This window comes from Bos javanicus, chromosome 4 (assembly GCF_032452875.1).
Source record: "Bos javanicus breed banteng chromosome 4, ARS-OSU_banteng_1.0, whole genome shotgun sequence".
NCBI classification, from domain to species: domain Eukaryota; kingdom Metazoa; phylum Chordata; class Mammalia; order Artiodactyla; family Bovidae; genus Bos; species Bos javanicus.
The window spans coordinates 99,331,678-99,354,277 of NC_083871.1; the positions used below are offsets into that span (position 1 = coordinate 99,331,678).

Genomic DNA, 22,600 nt, shown 5'->3' on the forward strand with positions numbered 1-22,600 from the left:
ATTACATAGTTATACATTGTGTGCCCAAAAACATAAACTAATATTTCTTTAAGTGTATTAGTCTCCTAAATTATGTAACAAATAAGGTTTGGGGTTACAGGGCTTCCCTGGTGGCTCAGACAATAAAGAATCTGCCCACAATGTGGGACACCCAGGTTCAATCCCTGAGTCGGGAAGATCCCCTGGAGAAGGAAATGGCAACCCACTGCAGTATTCTTGCCTGAAAGTTCCATGGACAAAGGAGCCTGGTGGGCTATAGTCCTTGGAGTCGCAAAGATCAGACACAACTGAGCGACTTAAAATTTTATAGGCTAAAGTAATAGTAGTATTAGCTTTTAGACTAATAAATGCTTTTTTTTTTCTTTACTTTTTTTTCCTCTTTAATCATGTAGACATAATCATGTGGGGCTTCCCAGCTAGTTCAAATGGTAAAAAATCTGCCTGCAATGCAGGAGACCTGGGTTCAATCTCTGGATTGGGAAGATTCCCTGGAGGAGGGCATGGCAACCCACTCCAGTGTTCTTGCCTGGAGAAGCCCATGGACAGAGCCTGGTGGCCTACCGTCCATGGAGTCCCAAAGAGTTGGACACAACTGAGCAACTAACACTTTTTTTCATGTAGATGACAGATCTGTTTCAAATCATTATTACAATAATACTAACGTTCATAATTTCCCATGTATTTATTACCTTCATTTAGACCTCTATTTTTCTCTACAGCTTCAAGTTACTACCTAGTGCCCTTTCATTTAACCTTGCAGAAATCCCTTGAGCATTTCTTTCAAGGCATGTCAAGTGGTCACAAACTCCCTCAGCTTTTGTTTATCTGGAAATGTCTTAATTTCTCCCTAAATTTTGAAGGACCATTCTGCTGGGGTTTTTTTGTTTTGTTTTGTTTTTTTCCTTTAAATTCTGCATTGTCTTCTGGCTTCCAAAGTTTCTGAGAAATTGGCAATGATCTTATTGAGGATCCCTTGCAGGTAACAGTTTGCTTCAGTCTTACTGCTTTCAAAGTTTATGTGACTTAGTGTGGGCATTTTATCTTACTTGAAGTTGACTGAGATTCTTTGATAGTTACCTTCACATCTTTGATCAAATTTGGGAAGTGTTCAGGCATTTTATCTTCACTCATTGGCACTCTGGGTTTCTGGTTTCTCCAGCTCTAAGGCTGGGATAGATGAGGCAAAAAGAAAACACACAGAACTACTCACCATCAGGCAGCCCTTCTGCTCCTGAAATCCCTCATCGTCTGCCTCCTCTTCTCCTTTCAGAGCCTCTTGTGTTTACTTTGTATATAACAGCCAGGGGTTTTAGTTGTACTTAGTGGAAAGGAGAGAAAAGAAAAAGTACTTCACCTTCCTAGAAGTCTCAAAATAGTTTTATATCTGCATACATACTATCTTTGATACATTGATTAAATATGAATCTCTTACCTAGATAAAAACCAAGAAAAAACAACTAAAAACAAAGAAGGAAAGAAACTCTACCATAGAAAGACATCAAAACATCAGAGAAGAAGAACAAGAGGTAAATATTCATTGATATGTTTGCTAATGGCTGTTTGGAAAAAACAAGAGAATGGCAAGTTATTTCCTCTTACACCCAGGAAAGCTTAATGATTTTTCCCCAGGAAAACTTAATGATTAAAATTTTGCTCATATTACTTAACTATTTATAAAAATACAAAAGAGTCTTGGCAGGTGAGAGATGGGTCTTATTAAGGTTCTATATTTAAATTTGACGTATAATTACCTTACTCAGAAAACTATTTAAGGTCTCTTACAAAGAGGCATTCAGGATAGCAAGAAGAGATAAAACTTAGAAAACTTAATGGGGAATACAAGAGTATAAAACAGGTGGTGCTGAGATTGCCTTTCATCATGACAGCAGGAGGAGCTCTGAAACCCTTTCACCAGCAAAAATTGGTGAAAATTATTATTTTTTTTTAATTTAAAGTTTCTGGAAATGGTCCTGGGGCATACAGCAAATGAAAAAAACATCTACTCAGGAAAATCTAAACTATGATAAAAACAAAAAATAACAACAACAAAAAACCCCCCAGAACCTGTGGTATTTGAATCAAGACTCTGCACACCCGCTGGCCCCAGCTCACTGATACTCTGCAGTGGAGGACACAGGGTCCCCTCTCCCCCCAGATACCAGACAAAGGGCTATCATATACCAGTAGGGGCAGGGCACTTGAATTTCTTACTCTGTCTCCAGCTACCTATTGCTAAAGCTAAGTTCCAGGTAAGTGCAGCCAAGAGGTGGGGGACTCCCTTCTTTCTATCTATCCAGACCCCGTTCTTGAAAATAAGGCTCTAGTTTGGATGGTACATCACTGAAAATACTTTGGTCCTAACTGGCCCTATCTTGGTTAGTAAAGTGTTAGTTCCACACTGGAAGAAGCACATAGAGAAGACCTGAGACTACTGCCCTCTTCCCACCGACATCTTAGCTTTGAAAGTGGGGTACCACTGAAAGAAAAGTGCCACTGTCCCCACTCTCAGCGTGACACTCCTATTAGAAATTTTGCATAAGTGCAGCAAGATGGCAGAGTAGAAGGATGTGGAGCTCATCTCTCTTCACAAACACATCAAAAATACAACCACCTGTGGAACAGTTCTCACAGAAAACCGATGGGAACCGGGCAGAAGACCTCTTATATTGTACAACCGAAGCTGCATGCACAGTGGAGCACAAGCTGTCAGCACCTGCATGTGGGGCACGGGTACTGTGGCAACAGACTTTGTTGGCATGCACACCAAGTGGCATCCAGAACCGCATGTCTCTACCAGACATCCCTGAGGAGGAATACAGAGCGGCTCCTTTCCCTGGTCCTCCCCACCTCACACCCCAGCTTGGAGCTGGATGTGGGGCGGAGAAGCCCTGGGGGGCACTCCCACAGAGGCAGCCAGGGCCCCAGGTGGCAGCATAGGGACCTCCATTCCTGCAGCTACAGCACCCCAACCTCTCAGCCCCAGCCTAGAACTAGTCTGGGACAAACACAACGGAGAAGGGACACGACCTCGGGCTGCCTCTGGGCAGAACTGCAGGCGACTTCACTGGCACAGGTTCACTGTGACCACGTGGGTCCCACTTGCTTCAGCACTCACCTCCTCTGAGACAGAGCACATAGTTAAGGGCAGCAGAGCCTTACTGAACCCAGGTGATCTGGAAGACAGAATAATGGAAATCACCCAATCAGAACAGCAGAGAGAAAGCCAAATTGGGGGGTGGGGGGGAATGAAAGCCATATACAAGAGCTGTTGGATATTATAGAGTGCCTTGCTCAGTCGTGTCTAACTCTTTGTGATCACATGGACTGTAGCTGACCAGGCTCCTCTGTCCATGGAATTCTTCAGGCAAGAATACTGGAGTGGGTAGCCATTCCCTTCTCTAGGGCATATTCTCGACCCAGGGATCAAACCCACATCTCTTTAATTGCAGGCAGATTTTTTACAGTCTTAGCCACCAGGGAAGCCCCATAAAGAATGCCAGCCTATGCATAATTTTGGTACCAGAAGGAGAATAGAGAGAAAAGAGGATCAAAACTGTTTTTAAAGAAATTATGGCTGAAAATTTCCTAGAATCTAAAAGAGGAAACAGATATCCAGGTATAGGAAGCATAGAGAGTCCCATAGAAGATAAGCAGACCCAAACCAAGACACAGTTAAAATGGCAAAAGTTAAAGAGGATTCTCGAGGCAAGAAGAGAAAAACAGTCACTTGCAAGGAAACCCCTATAAGGTTGATTTCTCCGCAAAAGCTGTGGAGGTCAGAAGTAAGTGGCATGATATAGTCAAAGTCCTGAAAGAGAAAACTCTGCAACCTGGATACTCCACCCAGCAAGAGTATCATTTAGAATAGATGGAGAAAGAATTTCTCAGATAAGCAAAAACTAAGAGTACAGCAATGCTAAGCCTAACCTAAAAGAGATATTGAGAGATCTTCTGTATATAGAAAAGAAGCAAGTATCTATAGGAAAGGGGAATAACAACAGGAAAGGCAAATATATAAAAAGACTGAACATCACTTCAGTCCATCGGAGAAGGCAATAGCACCCCACTCCAGTACTCTTGCCTGGAAAATCCCATGGACAGAGGAGCCTGGTAGGCTGTAGTCCATGGGGTCGCAAAGAGTCAGACATGACTAAGCGACTTCACTTTCACTTTTTACTTTCATGCTTTGGAGAAGGAAATGGCAACCCGCTCCAGTGTTCTTGCCTGGAGAATCCCAGGGACGGGGAGCCTGGTGGGCTGCCGTCTATGGGGTCGCACAGAGTCGGACACGACTGAAGCAGCTTAGTAGCAGTAAGTTAGTACATGCTGCTGCTGCTGCTGCTAAGTCGCTTCAGTCGTGTCCGACTCTGTGCAGCCCCAGAGATGGCAGCCCACCAGGCTCCCCGTCCCTGGGATTCTCCAGGCAAGAACACTGGAGTGGGTTGCTATTTCCTTCTCCAATGCATGAAAGTGAAAAGTGAAAGTGAAGTTGCTTAGTCGTGTCTGACTCTTTGCAACCCCATGGACTACAGCCTACCAGGCTCCTCTGTCCATGGGGTTTTCCAGGCAAGAGTACTGGAGTGGGGTGCCATTGCCTTCTCCGAAGTTAGTACATAGATTAAAGCAATCCAAAAACAAATTGTAAAAGCAACTATAATTACAATTAATAGTAAAAGGATAAGCATCAAAATGTAAAATAAACCAAAATCACAAAATGTAGAGGAGGAGAATATAAAAATGTAGATCTTTTAGAATGTGTTTGAACTTGTATGACTATTCATTTAGAACACGTAAGATATAGTTATGGGTTAACACTTGAAAACCAAGGTAACCACACATCAAAAAGGTACAATAGATTCTCAAAAACCAAAAAGAAAGGAACTCGAGCATAATACAGAAGAAAGCCATCAAACCACAAAAGGGAAAACAAAAAGAAGAAATAACTACAAAAACTGGAAAACAAATGTTTAAAATGGCAGTAAGTACATACTTTATTAATGATTTCTTTAAATGTCAGTGGACTAAATTCTGTAATCAAAAGACAGAGTGGCAGATTGAATAAAAAATATGCCACCTACAAGGGACTCACTTTAGGGGAAAAGATAAAGATTAAAAGTGAGGGGATGGAAAAAGGCATTTCATCCAAATGGAAACAATAAGAAAGCAGGGCTAGCAATACTTGTATCAGATGAAACAGACTTTAAAACAAAGGCCATAAGGAAAAACAAAGGACATTATATAATGATAAAAGGAACAATACAAGCAGAAGATACTACACTTGTTAACACAAATGTACTCAATACAGGATCACCTAAATACATAAAACAGGTACCAGCAGACATAAAGGGAAAGACCTACAAGAATACAATAATAGTAGGAGACTGTTACTGACATCAGTGGACAGAACTTCTAGACAGAAGGTCAGTAAGGCAACAGAGATGTTAGATGACACAGCAGACCAGATACAACACAGCTCCTAATGTCTTCCCAAAGTAAAAGACTTAATTTGCAACAGATCCTGGAGAAATTCAAGCTTAATTAACAGCATTCTCAAAAATTGAAATATAGAGAAAGGCGATTTGAATTAGATTGGTAGATTCTTTGGAGATATGGGCCAAACGTATAGGCTGGCTAGTTCACAGAACTGGGGGCAGGGGAACAGGTAGGAGGAGTCTAAGGCAGGGTCAGTATAAATCTGAAACCCTGACCTGGCAAATTATCCCTTCAAAGGAACGCAGATTTGATTGAATTAGCCTGTAGAGCAATTTATACCCCCAAGGCATTGCTAAAGCAATAGACCTACCAGCCAGAAATTAGCAGAATTTAACAGCTGGGTATAGTCAGGGAAGGAGTCAAGAGAGATTTCTGCCAAAACCACTGCCCTCCCAGAGTGTGGTCAGGGATGGAAGGGGTAGGGGAAGGATTAGTACCCTACCCAGAGATCAAAAGAACTGTCTAATTAGGAAATAAGCCTGACAAACACGGATGAAGGACAACATCCCAAGTCGATGAGATCCAGAAAAAAATCCTCTTTGGATCCCATCGGTCAGTCCATAAAGCATCTATTACCTGCAGAGAGCCCAGAAGTCAACCTGAATACCAGCCTCAGGTTAGAAGATTTCTACTCAAATATTTTTGGTGTTAATAATAGTAATCCAGTGGGAAATCTAAGGTTAGCCATGACAAGTTCATTCAGCAGATACAGCAGCAAATACACTGCCATCTGCCAAATGTGGATTAACAGAATCTACTTTTCCAAGAACTTTTGAATTTTTTTTCTCATTTTTTAATAATATTTGGTAAAAAGAGTGAACATTATCATCTTAACTGAGTTTAATGCCTGAGGTCATATTAAGCTCATGCTCTTCAACTATTTCTTAAATGATTGCTTATAAGATATCAATGTATCCCTTAAAAAGTATTAAACTATTTTAGTAACCTTTATTCCCTACCAGGATACTTTGAGTAATTAATCTTGCAGACTTTAAGCAAAAACAAATACTTGTAGATTACTGTGATTAGAATTTATAGATCATTATGGTAGAAACCAACACAATATTGTAAAGCAATTATCCTCCAATTAAAAATAAATATTTAAAAACAAAAAATGAGAATTTATAGATCACATTCATAAAGGACACTAAGAGTTGATTGTAGCTCAGTTGGTAAAGAATCTGCCTGCAATGCAGGAGACCCACGTTTGATTCCTGGGTTGGGAAGATCCCCTGGAGGAGGAAATGGCAACCCACTCCAATATTCTTGCCTGGAGAATCCCATGGACAGAGGAGCCTGGCAGGCTACAGTCCATGGGGTCGCAATAGTCGGACATGACTTGGCAGCTAAACCAACCAACCATAAGGACACTGGCTTGGTGATTTTCTTATTTATTTTTTTTGGAGGCTAATTACTTTACAATATTGTATTGGTTTTGCCATACATTGACATGAATCTGCCATGGGTGTACATGTGTTCCCCATCCTGAACCCCCCCTCCCACCTCCCTCCCCATTCCATCTCTCTGGGTCATCCCAGTGCACCAGCCCCGAGCACCCTGTATCATGCATCAAACCTGGACTGGCGATCCATTTCACATATGATAATATACATGTTTCAATGCCATTCTCCCAAACCATCCCTGCCTCGCCCTCTCCCACAGAGTCCAAAAGACTGTTCTATACATCTGTGTCTCTTTTGCTGTCTCAGATACAGGGTTATCATTACCATCTTTCTAAAATCCATATATATGTGTTGGTATACTGTATTGGCGGAGAAGGCAATGGCACCGCACTCCAGTACTCTTGCCTGGAAAATCCCATGGACGGAGGAGCCTGGTAGGCTGCAGTCCATGGGGTCGCTAGGAGTCAGACATGACTGAGAGACTTCACTTTCAGTTTTCACTTTCATGCATTGGAGAAGGAAATGGTAACCCACTCCAGTGTTCTTGCCTGGAGAATCCCAGGGACGGGGGAGCCTGGTGGGCTGCCGTCTATGGGGTCGCACAAAGTCAGACACTACTGAAGCGACTTAGCAGCAGCAGCATACTGTATTGGTGTTTTTCTTTCTGGCTTACTTCACTCTGTATAATAGGCTCCAGTTTCATCCACCTCATTAGAACTGATTCAAATGTATTCTTTTTAATGGCTGAGTAATACTCCATTGTGTATATGTACCACAGCTTTCTTATCCATTCATCTGCTGATGGACATCTAGGTTGCTTCCATGTCCTGGCTATTATAAACAGTGCTGCAGTGAGCATTGGGGTACACGTGTCTCTTTCATTTCTGGTGTCCTCAGTGTGTATGCCCAGCAGTGGGATTGCTGGATCATAAGGCAGTTCTATTTCCAGTTTTTTAAGGAATCTCCACACTGTTCTCCATAGTGGCTGTACTAGTTTGCATTCCCACCAACAGTGTAAGAGGGTTCCCTTTTCTCCACACACTCTCTAGCATTTATTGCTTGTAGACTTTTGGATAGCAGCCATTCTGACTGGCGTAAAATGGTACCTCATTGTGGTTTTGATTTGTATTTCTCTAATAATGAGTGATGTTGAGCATCTTTTCATGTTTTTGTTAGCCATGTGTATGTCTTCTTTGGAGAAATGTCTGTTTAGTTCTTTAGCCCATTTTTTGATTGGGTCATTTATTTTTCTGGAATTGAGCTGCAGGAGTTGCTTGTATATTTTTGAGATTAATTCTTTGTCAGTTGCTTCATTTGCTATTATTTTGTCCCATTCTGAAGGTTGTCTTTTCACCTTCCTTATAGTTTCCTTTGTTGTGCAAAAGCTTTTAATTTTAATTAGGTCTCATTTGTTTATTTTTGCTTCTATTTCCAATATTCTGGGAGGTGGGTCATAGAGGATCCTGCTGTGATTTATGTCGGAGAGTGTTTTGCCTATGTTTTCCTCTAGGAGTTTTATAGTGTCTTGGCCTGGTGATTTTCTATGAGATGAAGATAATAGTTTTATCATGGTTCACAGTCATATTTCAATCAAAGGAGGAGAGCTAAAAATTACAGTGAATTCATCAAATCAAGTCTTATTACAAGTGAATTTTCTTCAGCCTAGTTTCACCCTTTGTCTCTCTAAATTCTTTATAATGATTATGTAATATTGGTACTTTTAACTTTGCATAATTTTTTCTAGAATACTTCCTTATCTCTCTCCCTTCAATAATCAAGTTTTGATTTTTACAATTTCCTCCCACCTCCCATTTTCATGCTGATTATATCTTTTTTTTGTGGGGGGGGGGTGGTACTGCCATTCAATTTTATCTAAAAAGAAGCTTTCTTTATAATCCAACTCTCATATCCATACATGACTACTGGAAAAATCATAGCCTTGACTAGATGAACCTTTGTTGGCAAAGTAATATCTCTGCTTTTTAATATGCAGCCTAGGTTGGTCATAACTTTCCATCCAAGGAGTAAGCATCTTTTAATTTCATGGCTGCAGTCACCATCTGCAGTGATTTTGGAGCCCAGAAAAATAAAGGCTGACACTGTTTCCCTATCTATTTGCTATGAAGTGATAGAACTGGATGCCATGATCTTCGTTTTCTGAATATTGAGCTTTAAGCCAACTTTTTCACTTTCATCAAGAGGCTCTTTAGTTCTTCTTCACTTTCTGCCATAAGGGTGGTGTCATCTGCATATCTGAGGTTATTGATATTTGTCCCGGCAGTCCAGATTGTGCTTCATCCAGCCCAGCGTTTCTCATGATGTACACTACATATAAGTTAAATAAGTAGGGTGACAATATACAGCCATGACGTACTCCTTTTCCTATTTGGAACCAGTCTGTTGTTCCATGTCCAGTTCTAACTGTTGCTTCCTGACCTGCATACGGATTTCTCAAGAGGCAGGTCAGGTGGTCTGGTATTCCCATCTCTTTCAGAATTTTCCACAGTTTATTGTGATCCACACAGTCAAAAGCTTTGTCATAGTCAAGAAAGCAGAAATAGATGTTTTTCTGGAACTCTCTTGCTTTTTCGATGATCCAGTCGATGTTGGCAATTTGATCTCTGTTTCCTCTGCCTTTTCTAAAACCAGCTTGAACATCTGGAAGTTCACAGTTCACGTATTGTTGAAGCCTGGCTTGGAGAATTTTGAAATAGTTTGGAAGTATCTAAAACGTTTTCAGCTTGCCTGGTGGCTCAGCTACTAAAGAATCCGCCTGCAATGTGGGAGACCAGGGTTTGATCCAGACCTGGGTCTGGAAGATCCCCTGGAGAAGGGAAAGGGACCTGCTCCAGTATTCTGGCCTGGAGAATTCCATGGACTGTATAGCCCATGGGGTTGCAAAGAGCTGGACATGACTAAGAGACTTTCAGAATGTTTTCACACTCACGTGATTTGTGTACACTACTCAAGAAGAGCAGTCACAATTCCACAGTGTTTTGTGTCTCTTTTAGTCCAGCTGGGTCAGACGGCAAGGTATCTCCTTTCATGACAGACAGACAGCAGTGTCATGCGTATGGTCTTCTTACTCTAAACTTTTTTTTACAAGCTATGAGAAATTATTTTTTCAGCTTTCCTATATAAACACAGTTTTGCAATTGCTTATACTTTTTCATACAATTTTATATATTTTCATTCATTTTGTACTTCTCTTCCTTTAATCTTAAGTAAATGAAATTATAAAGCATACACTTTTTGTCTCTTTCTCATCATAAATAAGTTCTATATGAAGTAAAAAAAATTTTAACTCCCTTTAATGCCAAAATACAGTATTTAACATTTTCTTCTGTCATCGGTGGAGAAGAAAAGTAGTGTTGTGAAAGATGTTAGAAGGTACTGATTTAAAAGATTATTTTTGTCCATTCTAAATCTATGAGGATAAAATGAGAAATGTTGAAAATTACCATAAGTCGTAGAAAATGTACCTCATTTTCATGTTTATAATATAGTACTGTTTTCCTTCTGGTTCTATGTTCCATTAGGTTTGTGATAAAGGACATTTAGTTCAAAGACACAAAGAATCAGATTCTGATGTGACAGGTAATCTTCTGCTTTTACCCTTTGATAAACGATTAACTCCTCAACACTTTTTTGTACTACAACTTGGAGGTTATCACTGTGCTTTGTGCTAGGGTTATTAAGAATATATTGTACTATATTTCTTACCGCTTAGGAACTCATCATTTAATAGAGGGAGACAAACAAACAAACAAGTTAAGTGCAGTGTTAACAGGTGCAGTGTCTACAGTCTGGACAGGCTGTCCAGGAAGCACGCTGAGGGTTGAGAGATATCCCTCATTTGAAAGGTTTTTCCCCAAACAGAATATAGGGATTTTATGTTTAAAAAACATCATGGTCCTTTTGTTTCATAAATTAATAAAGGATGGGCCAAGAGAGAAATTAAATTTTGGACTACTCATTTGCTTCTGTGAGAATCTGCTAAGTCTGATATAAATATAAATATAAATATAAATATAAATATAAATATAAATCTCTAAGGGAAAAAATACCAGAAATGTTAGAGATTCAGAAATATATATTCTGGTATTTTTTTCTTAATTTTTATCTCATTATCTTGAGGTCCTTTGAAAAATATTCATGTAATTTAAGCATTTTAATTTTATCTAAAATAATTCTTTAATTTTATGTGTATATATATTTTTAATATATTTATACCACACTTATTTTCAAAAAGGATCTCAGGTAATGATTAAAAGTATATATAAATGTACATGCTTCCTTGGTGGCTCAGACAGTAAAGAATCTGCCTATAATGCAAGAGACCAGGGTTCAATCCCTGGATTGGGAAGATCCTCTGGAGGAGGGCATGGCAACCCACTCCAGTATTCTTGCCTGCAGAATCCCCACGGACAGAGGAGCCCGGCAGGCTACAATCCATGTGGTTGCAAATGACTGAGCAACGAAGCACAGCCCAGTATAAATGTACATAAATCCATTTAGTTTATGATGCAATTGTTGTTATTATTCAGTCGCTAAGTCTTGTCCAACTCTGCAATCCCATGGACTGCAGCACTCCAGTGCTGTCTCTTAGTATCTCCCACTGCGATGCAGTAGGCTAATTAAAAATAGAAATGGAAATAAAAACCACACCTAAGAGGGAATTTTATTATAATTAAGATGGTTACTTCATTATACTTTAAATTCTTTCTTGTGGTGATAAGCCAAGAAAATCTGTCACTTTTAATATGTAACTTTTATATATTCTTCTGTTAAATTTAATGTCAAAATTTAAAAATAAAGAACATATTTTAAAATACTTATTTTAGACATTTTTTCTATACATGTACAGTCCATGTTAATCACACAGACAAATAAATCTTCAAGGTTTTTTTGCAAGATTTAAATGTTTGCATTTAAAATCACAGTATATTATTAACTTCTCTCAATGTTAAATGGTGGCAAAGTATTCCATTGTATTAGTGAACCTTAATTTATTTAGATACACTCCATTGTTAAAATTTTATTTTGTTCACGTTTTTTTCTATCGTAAACAATGAAGACTTTTTAACTCACTATTTGTGATTAATTATTTATCTGTAATAGATTCCTAGAAAGGAACTGCTGACCCAAAGAGTATGAACATTTTTTAGACCTTACCTATAAATAGCAAAAATGCAACAAAATTCATAAGATTTGAGAACTGTTTGTATTAATTTCATTGAGCTAAACTACTATTTGCACATTATTTGTGCAATAGCATCTAGCATTTTTATTTATAAAAAGATAAAAATAAGAAATGTAAAAGAGTCAATGAGCTGTTTTCTTGCTGCTAATGGACTTTTACAATCTTTTCTAGATACAAGGCCTTCTATATCAGATGACTGTATATTTGATTATTTCAGAAGACAGCTCCCTAATCAAGGTTTGTAAGATGGGAATATAGACAGTAATGAGTGGTCACCTATCATCTGAATGTGGGCTATTTAATAATATGTATCTGGTCACGATTTACACATAAGAAACTAGAAGATTATCTTCAAATTGGATTGCCAAAGAACAGTTCACCTTCCCAGAAATTCTGTACCTCAAATTTTGATTTTTCTAACTCTAGAAATATATAGAAGACAGTAGAACTTCCTTATATGTCAATTTGATTTCTGGTAATTTTACCAAATCAAAACAAAACAAAACAAAACAGATCACTCATCTCATTGTCTAATCTTTTCATTCCCATCTCACTGAATCTTAAAGCAGAGAGGAGCCTTAAGAGTTCCCTACTCTCACCTCCTACAGATGACAGGACCCAAGCACATCCAGCCTTTGACTGACAACACTTGGTGACAAGCAGTTTACCAAATTGCAGTCAATTCATTCCACTGCTTGAGAGCAATGCTCTTTTATGTTGAGTTTAAAGCACATGTCCCTGTAAATTTTAACTCACCTCTTTAACAACACAGAGCAAAAAAAAAAAAAAGGAAACTTTAAAGGTAAACATTTCTGACCAACTCATTTTCCCTAATCCTCCTTGCAATAAGAACAAATGTAATGCCTCTTCCACATGACAGATCATAAATATTTTTTAAAGCTATTATTTATTTACCTGAAACTTTCATTTCTTTCAGCCATCCATAATATGATTCAAGTCCCTTTACTATCATATTTTACTCTTTTCTGTCACTATTTAAGCTTGAAGGAAACTGAACACAGTATTGCAGATGTCATCTAACTAGGACAGTCATTCCTTGGTATCTGAGGGGGAACTGGTTCCAGGAACCTCACAGACCAAAATCTGAGGATGCATCCCTTATATAAAATGGCATATTTGCATATAACCCATGCATATCCTGCAGTATCTCTAGATTAATATAATACTTACTACTACTAAGTCACTGCAGTCGTGTCCGACTCTGTGTGACCCCATAGACGGCAGCCCACCAGGCTCCCCGTCCCTGGGATTCTCCGGGCAAAAACACTGGAGTGGGTTGCCATTTCCTTCTCCAGTGCATGAAAGTGGAAAGTGAAAGTGAAGTCATTCAGTCGTGTCCAACCCTCAACGACCCCATGGACTGCAGCCTTCCAGGCTCCTCCGTCCATGAGATTTTCCAGGCAAGAGTACTGGAGTGGGGTGCCATTGCCTTCTCCAATTCTGAGTTTAAAATGTTGTAAAAACAAGCTCTGTCCCCCATGAGACATTTCTGTAAACTACTGCAGTTTCTGTTGTTAAAATTAGAGAAATAGACTTAGCAGCTGAGTCATAGTTTGTCTGAGAATAAAACACTTATCTGTCTCACCAAGGAGTTAACAATTACTTTTTATTATTATATAAAGCTGAGATTCAAATTCTTTTATATATAAACATGTAGTATTCTTATTCTTTTTCTGCACATACATTTCAAAGTAATACTCAGACTGGTACCAGGACACTTGACAAGTAATAAATACAGTGTAAATGCTATGTAAACAGTTGCCAGTGCACAGCAAATTCAGGTTTTGCTTTTGAGAACTTCTTGAAATTTTTGTCCTACTATTTTGATCCACAGTTGGTTGAATGCAGATGTGGAACCCATGGATATGGATGCCTAACAATATACAATAAATTATCTTTCTCATTTGTTTCTTTCTAGATACCAGATCCACATTAATGCAGTCTAAGATTACATATGTTCTTTTGAAAATTATCCTAAAATACTGACATACTAGATTTACAAACACTCAAACCTATAAAGTTTTATTTTGATACTGCCACTACGTTTCCTCCATTCTCTGACTTCAGTTTTGGTCTGGTGTAGGAGTCTTAAATTTATTCTTGTTAAACTAAGTCTTCTTCGGTTCAGCCTTTTATGAACTCATTCTTAATTATGTCACATTGTTGTACCACACACATGTATATACCTTATACACACTCACATATCTATACATATATCTGACCTCTTGTCAAAGCTTCAGCCTCTTATATCTATCTGCTGTGTATCTTCACATAAATGTCCCTCACAGCCAAATTCTAATTCATCTAATTCCACACTGCATGCTGTTCCTCGGTATTCACTATATCTTTGGTAGCAAGTACTATCTAAGTAACTACCAAACTAGAAACCTGATAAGTTACCTTTTTTTCTTCTTTAACTTCCACCACTCATATCTAGAGAGCCACTGAATCCAGTTGATTTTACCTCATAATCCCTTTTATCTTCATCTTAACTACCATCATTCTTTTCAGACTCATCACATATTTATCAGAAACACTTTAGTTTCTAAGTGGTTTCCTTGCCATCTGTGTGTGTGTGTGTGTGTGTTAAGTTGCTTCAGTCATGTCTGACTTTATGTGACCCCCATGGGCTGTAACCAACCATGCTTCTCTGTCCATGGAATTCTCCAGGCAGGAATATTGGAGTGAATTGCCATGCCCTCCTCCAGGGGAGCTTCCCAACCCAGGGATTGAACGCGGGTCTCCTGCATTGTTTACCTACTGAACCACAAAGACCTAAGCCAGTACTATCATCCTAATTCTACCCTTCATACTACCATAAAAGTAATCTATCAAAAACAGAAATCCGATTAATACCTCTGTCCAAAATAAAGCGTGTCAGTAATTCCCAGTTTTCTAACAGTGGTTGAAGTTGACACAGTCCTGAGATTTAAATTTGTTCTAGGCTTTCTCTTTCAATTTTCTTAACTTTTAATTTTTAAATAATTTAAAAAAGTACAAAGATCTATCTACCTATCTAGCTATATTTCCCCCAAATCCATTTTTTTTAATAAATATCATGCTTCTTTATTGCTAAAGAACTTCAGCATTTATTTTCCAAGAACAAGAATAGTCTCTTAAGGAAATTCAACTTTGATACAATACTATTTTGTATCATACTGTAGTTAAGTTTTGCCAAATGTACCAATGTCCATTAGAGCAAAACTGCTCCCTGATTCAGTTTCATGGACTGCATTTAATTGCCATATCCCTTGATTCTCTTTTAATTTGGAGCATGTACTCAGTTCTTCCCTTTCACTCAGCACTGGCATTGTGAAGATTATGGGCCAGCTGTCTTATGGAACATGCGGTTTTAAAATTTTAGAATTATCTGGGGAGCTTATGATAATCTCAGCTTTGACTTCTGAGCTGGCATTTGTTGTTGACCCCCAAATCTGCATTTTTAATAAGGTACCACAGATAATTCTGATGTTAGTGATCTGCAGACCACACTTAAACTCACCACACTGGGAGCTATAGTGAGAATCGGAGGGAGGCCAGGCACCAACTGGCCCATCCAACCCTCATTCATCCTGAGTGGCTTTCATGTACAATACTTCCAGTGAACAGGCCCCTGACTGCCTCTCCAGTTTTACCTCTTGCCATCCTCTGCCTTTCCTTTACACTTCAGCAATGGTGATCTTTTTGTAGCCTCAAAATACATTAGTCTTCTCACTTCCTTGCCGTTGCTCACGTTGTCTTCTGTGGCTGAAACATAATTCTCCCTCCCTCTCCAACAAGATGAGCTGCTTATTATTTAAGAAAGTGTAACAAGACACATATACAGTTCATTAAAGTAAAATAGAATGAGTGATATGCATAAATTATGTCCTCAAAGAGCGGGGTGTAATCCAGCCTGGAAATCCCAGGGAATGTTTTCTTGAAGGAACTGATCCTTAAATGAACATGATTGTGATGGATGATGGATGGAGTCTTTAGGCATTTAGCAGCAAGAGGAGACTCACTTCCTTGAATTCTTAAAAGGTTAGTGTCAACAGTTTTGTGATCTTATTTATATGCAAATTATTTTCGTACTTGAGATGTAACATGTCTGGGACTGAAGATGAGTACTAATGTTTATTCTCCCCCCGTCTGATCAGAAGAAATTCTACTTGATAGAAAAGACAGGTGCAGCAGAGGAGCTGAGGGAGTCTGCTCTTTGTCTTCCATGAGTATTTTAAAATAACCCCAGCAGAAATCTGAACATCTGTTGATATATTTTCATTCTGAATAGCTAAGTAAAATTTTCCTGATACTATTCTCCTGTGTCTTAGTCACTCTCTTTTATAATCATCCTTTATTACATAATCTCCTTTTCCTCTTTGTTCATGTTTCTTTAAGACGCTGGTGATTATCTGCTTTGCAGAGGTCTCAAGTTATACTGGTCAATGACTGTGCTAGAGACTGGGTTACAGTATATAGTTTGCTCTCAAGAAGCAAAGAGAGTTTGACAAACACGTAGAGAGACAATAAAACATAATGGGATAAATGCTACTTACTGTGCTATTATACAGGAGTTGTCTGGGGATGAGGGAGCATCAGAGAAAGTTTCTCTGAAAAGGTAATTGTTAGGGTTCCAGGGGCCTAATAAATAAATAGCATTTCTTCTTTACCTTTGTATCTATTAAAAATTAAGACAAAATAGTAGGACCAAATTCTAGCAAACTGAGTCCAGCAACATATAAAAAAGTTTATAGTGACCAGGTAGGATTTATTCTGGAAAAGCAAGGCTGGTTTAACATAACGAAAATTATCCACCTCTGAGAGTAATGAAAATAAAAACAAAAATAAACAAATGGGACCTTATCAAACTTAAAAGCTTTTGCACAGCAAAGGAAGCCATTAAAAACAAAACAAAAACACACAGAATGGGAGAAAATATTTGCAAACAAAGCCATCCACAAGGGATTAATCTCCAAAGTATACAAACAACTCATGTAGCTCAACATAAAAAACAAAACAAAACAAAACACCCAATCAGAAAATGGGTGGAAGATCTAAACAGACATTCATAAGACATACAGATGGCCAAGAGGCACATGAAACGAGGCTCAACATCACTAATAGAGAAATGCAAATCAACACTACAGTGAGGTACCGCCTGCCACTGGTTAGAATACCCATCATCAAAAAAATCTACAAATGCTGCAGAGGGTGTTGAGAAAAGGGAACCCTCCTACACTGTTAGTGGGAGTAAATGGTACAGTCACTATGCTTAACAGTACAGAGGTAACTTTAAAAACTAAAAACAGAGCTACCATATGATCCAGCAATCTCACTCCTGGGCATATATCCAGAGAAAGCCATAATTTGAAAGGATACACGCACCCCTGTTCACTGCAGCACTATTTACAATAGCCAGGACATTGAAGCAACCTAAATGGCCATCAATTGAGGAACAGATAAAGAAGATGTGGTACATATATACAGTAGAATATTGGCCATAAAAAGAACAAAATAATGCCATTTGCGGGGACACAGATGGACCTAGAGATTGGCATACTGAGTGAAGTGGGTCAGACTGAGAAAGGCAAATATCATATGATATTGCTTGTGTTTATGTGTGCACATGTGTGTGTGAGAGTGTGCATGTGCTTAGTTGCTCAGTTGTGTCTGACTCTTTGCAATGCCGTGGATTGTAGCCCACCAGGCTCTGCCCATGGGATTTTCCAGGCAAGAATACTCAAGTGGGTGGCCATTTTCTATTCCAGGGGATCTTCCCAACCCAAGGATCAAACATTCACCTCCTGCAATTGCAGGTGGGTTCTTTTCCAATTGTGCCACCTGGGAAGCCCCAATATCGCTTATATGTGGAATCTTTTTTAAAAAATGGTACAAGTGAAACTATTTATAAAACAGAAATAAGAGTCACAGATGTAGAAAACACACTTAGGCTTACCAAGGGGGGAAGGGGAAAGGGATAAACTGGGAGATTGGGATTGACGTATACACACTACTATATATGAAATAAATAACTAATAAAAACCTACTGTATAGCACAGGGAACTCTACTTAGCAGTCTGTAATGACCTATATGGCAACAGAATCTTAAGAAAGAGTGGATATATGTATAATTGATTCACTTTGCTGTAAAGCAGAAACCAATACAACATTGTAAATCAACTTTTGCTGTTGTTTAGTCACTACGTTGTGTCCAACTCTGCAACCCTGTGGACTATAGCCCACCAGGTTCCTCTGTCCATGGGATTTCCCAGACATGAATACTGGAATGGGTTGCCATTTCCTTCTACAGGGGATTTTCCTAAACCAGGAACTGAATCTGCATCTCCTGCTTGGCAGACGGATACTTTTTTTTTTTTTTTTTAATTGGAGGCTAATTACAATATTGTAGTAGTTTTTGCCATACACTGACATGAATCAGCCATGGGTGTACGTGTGTCCCGCATCCTGAACCCCCCTCCCACCTCTCTCCCCATCCCATCCCTCAGGGTTGTCCCAGAGCACCAGCTTTGAGTGCCCTGTTTGATGAATTGAACTTGGACTGGTGATCTATTTCACATATGGTAATACACCTGTTTTAATGCTATTCTTTCAAATCATCCCACCTTGGCCTTCTCCCACAGAGTCCAAAAGTCTGTTCTTTTGCTGCCTTGCATATAGGGTCATCATTACCATCTTTGTAAATGCCATATATATACATTAATACACTGTATTGGTGTTTTTCTTTCTGACTTACTTCACTGTAATAGGCTCCAGTTTCATCCACCTCATTAGAACTGATTAAACTGTTTTTTTTGATAGCTGAGTAATATTCCATTGTGTATATGTACCACAGCTTTCTTATCCATTCTGGCAGATGGATTCTTTACCACTGAGCTACCCAATAAAAAGTTTTTAAAAAATTAAACAATATACATATTAATAGGATAGAGAACAAAATGCACACAATCATCTCAGTAAATGCAGAGATAATGTCTGGCAAAAGCCAACATCTTCCATGATGTTTTTTTTTCTAAAAAAAGACACTCACCAGACTAGAAGTAGATGGGATGTTCCTCAACCTGATAAAGGCCATCTATGAAAATCCCACAGCTAATGTCATAGATGATGGTACAAGACTGAATGCTTTCACCCCAAGATCAGGACCACGATACGGGTGTCTGCTCTCAATATTTCTATTCAACATAATGGAGGTTTAGGCACGACAGTCTGGAAAGAAGAATAAATACAAGGCATCCAGACTGCAAAGAAGTAAAACTACCTCTATTTGCAGTACACATGATCTTATGTATAGAAAATCCTAAGGAATACATGCACACACATATACATACACATATGCACATACAAAACCTACTGAAGCTAATAAAAGAGTTTGGCAAGGTTGCAAGATAAAAAACATGCAGAATTGTAATAATGGGTGAAGTGTATGGTATGTGAATTAGATCGCAATAAATCTGTTAAAAAAATCAATTGTATTTCTGTATACTAGCAGTGAACACCCTATAAGTGAAATTAAGAAAACAATTATATTTAGAAAGCATCAAAAAGAATACAATGCTGAGGAGTTCATTTAATAAAAGTGGTATAATACTTGTACACTGAAAACTAGAAAACTGTTACACTGAAAACTAGAAAACTGTTGAAATATATTAAAGATGATTTAAATAAATGGAAAGATTCCCCCATGTTCATACATCAGAAGACAGTATTCACCAAATTGATATACAGACTCAGTGCAATCCTATCAAAATCTCAGCAGAAACAAAAATTAACAAGCTGAATCTAAAATGCAGTGGTAATATAAAAGGCCAGAATAATCAAGACAATTTTCAAAAAAGAAGAACAAAGTTCACAAACTCATACTTTAAATTTTCAAAACTTACTGCCAAGCTGCAGTAATCGTAACAGTGCAGCACTGGCATAAGGGTAGATACAGAGATCAGTGAAGTAGAATTGAGAATGCAGAAGTGAACCCTTACATTCATTGTCAATTGAGTTTCAATAAAGGTGCCAAGACAATTCAAAGAAGAAGAAATAGCCTTAAAAATGGTACTGAGACAACTAGATATGCACATGCAAAAGAATGAAGTAGGTGGTGGGGCTCATTCCTTACACCATACACACAATTCAAAATGAGTGACCCATATATAAGAGCTAAAACGACTCTTTGAAGAAGAGAGAGACCTACGATGTAAACATAGTAAGGGATTTGCTCCTTTTACCTCCAACACGTAAAGGACTGGATTTGGAGAGTACACCTTTGTTAGGGAGAATGTTCTGGATATATGTTACTCTTCTTCCATCTGCCCAGCCAGCCCCCTCCCACTGAAAGGTAGGGGGAAGAAAAGCCAAGAAATACTTACTAAGGTCACAGCCCAGGGACACACAGACCCACTAAAAGACCAAGATTTCAAAAGATTACAAGATGTTTCCTTTCCCCCATGCCTTACCACCACACTGACATGACTCCAGTATAGTAACATAGTTTATAGCTGAAAGAGCTGCAAGCAAGACATATATTCTATCTGATAAGTAGTTCTTAGGGAACCCCAAAGACAACAGGATAGACAAAAATAAGGTTATTGTAGGAATTCCAAGTCTCTGGCAATAGCTAATACAGCAAACATTAAACACATGGTAAATATGAAAAAAGTAAGCATTAAACTTGCCAACATCTGTTGGCAAATTAAAATTGCCAACATCCATTGGATCATGGAAAAAGCAAGAGAGTTCCAGAAAAACATCTATTTCTGCTTTATTGACTATGCCAAAGCCTTTGACTGTGTGGATCACCACAAACTGAAAAATTCAGAAAGATATTTGAATACCAGACCACCTGACCTGCCTCTTGAGAAATCTGTATGCAGGTCAGGAAGCAACAGAACTGGACACGGAACAAAAGACTGGTTCCAAATACAAAAGGGAATACGTCAAGGCTGTATATTGTCACCCTACTTATTTAACATATGTAGTGTACATCATGAGAAACGCTGGGCTGGATGAAGCACAAGCTGGAATCAAGATTGCCAGGAGAAATATCAATAACCTCAGATATGCAGATGACACCATCCTTATGGCAGAAAGTGAAGAAGAACTAAAGAGCCTCTTGATGAAAGTGAAAGAGGAGAGTGAAAAAGCTGGCTTAAAGCTCAACATTCAGAAAACTAAGATCATGGGATCCGGCCCCATCACTTCATGCCAAATAGATGGGGAAACAGTGGCAGACTTTATTTTTGGGGTTCCAAAATCACTGCAGATGGTGACTGCAGCCATGAAATTAAAAGACGCTTGCTCCTTGGAAGAAAAGTTATGATCAACCTAGGCAGCATATTATAAAGCAGAGAGATTACTTTGCCAACAAAGGTCCGTCTAGTTAAAGCTATGGTTTTTTCCAGTAGTCATGTATAGATGTGAGAGTTGGACTATAGAGCTGAGCGCTGAGGAACTGATGCTTTTGAACTGTGGTGTTGGAGAAGAATCTTGAGAGTCCCTTGGATTGCAAGGAGATCAAACCAATCCATCCTAAAGGAAATCAGTCCTGAGTATTCATTAGAAGGACTGATGTTGAAGCTGAAACTCCAGTACTTTGGCCACCTTATGTGAAGAACTGACTCACTGGAAAAGACTCTGATGCTGGGAAAGATTGAAGGCAGAAGGAGAAGGGGACGACAGAGGATGAGATGGTTGGATGGCATCACCGACTCAATGGACATGAGTTTGGGTAAACTCCAGGAGTTGGTGATGGACAGGGAGGCCTGGCAGTCCATGAGGTCACAAAGAGTTGGACACGACTAAGCGACTGAACTGAACAGTTATCACATGATACACTGAATCAAAAATACATTTCTTCTGGCTCTTAAGTAGTTGAATTTGAAAAAGGGGGTTTCAGAGAATCTTTATTTCTATGATTATTTTTGAAACCACAGGAAACATCAACCAGATTTGTTAATACATTGTCCAAATATTTGCTCATCTATCTGCATGGTTGACTGACAATGAAAATACAAAATGTATACTTTTGCATATTTCAGTCTGTCAATTTCTTAACAGAAAAATTTTTTTAAAAATTCTGATCTCCTAAATGTCGCACACCTTGTATTTTAAAAAGTGATTTGCTGTCCTGTGATAACATAATGAACTTTTTGGGTCACGTTTTAGTTTCCTCAGAACATGCAAAGTACTTAATGAGATTTTTTACTTTACAGAAATGAAAGAGGGTATTTCCTTAGACCTGTGCCTACAAGGTGGCTATCATTATTGATAGCCATAGAAAAGATGTTAAAATGCTGGTCTGCCATTAAGTAACATTTTCAACATGTGGGACAAGAAGAACAGCCTTGTCTAACTTGTAAATCGTTGAAGGGAATAAAGGACAGGACTACAGTAAAACAACTTATATGCTGTTTCTCTAAATCTATTCGATCATCTTTGAATAGGTCATAAGGAGCACAGAATAGGATGAACTATACCTCAGTTGTTT

General features: G+C 38.6%; 1 protein-coding gene across 12 annotated transcripts in view; it reads left to right on the forward strand.

The window, feature by feature from the left end:
- AGBL3 (AGBL carboxypeptidase 3) overlaps window positions 1-22,600 on the forward strand; it is a 98,916-nt gene that overhangs the window by 58,724 nt on the left and 17,592 nt on the right. For 7 of the 12 annotated variants that reach the window (XM_061414758.1, XM_061414757.1, XM_061414760.1 and 4 more), the window contains 3 exons: window positions 1,437-1,526; window positions 10,436-10,493; window positions 12,271-12,336. In XM_061414758.1, coding sequence (XP_061270742.1) covers window positions 1,437-1,526; window positions 10,436-10,493; window positions 12,271-12,336 — 214 coding nt within the window. Of the gene's footprint in view, window positions 1-1,436; window positions 1,527-10,435; window positions 10,494-12,270; window positions 12,337-13,415; window positions 19,896-22,600 lie in introns of those variants that run through there. The other 5 variants (XR_009736040.1, XR_009736041.1, XM_061414763.1 and 2 more) reach the window with 5 other exon arrangements.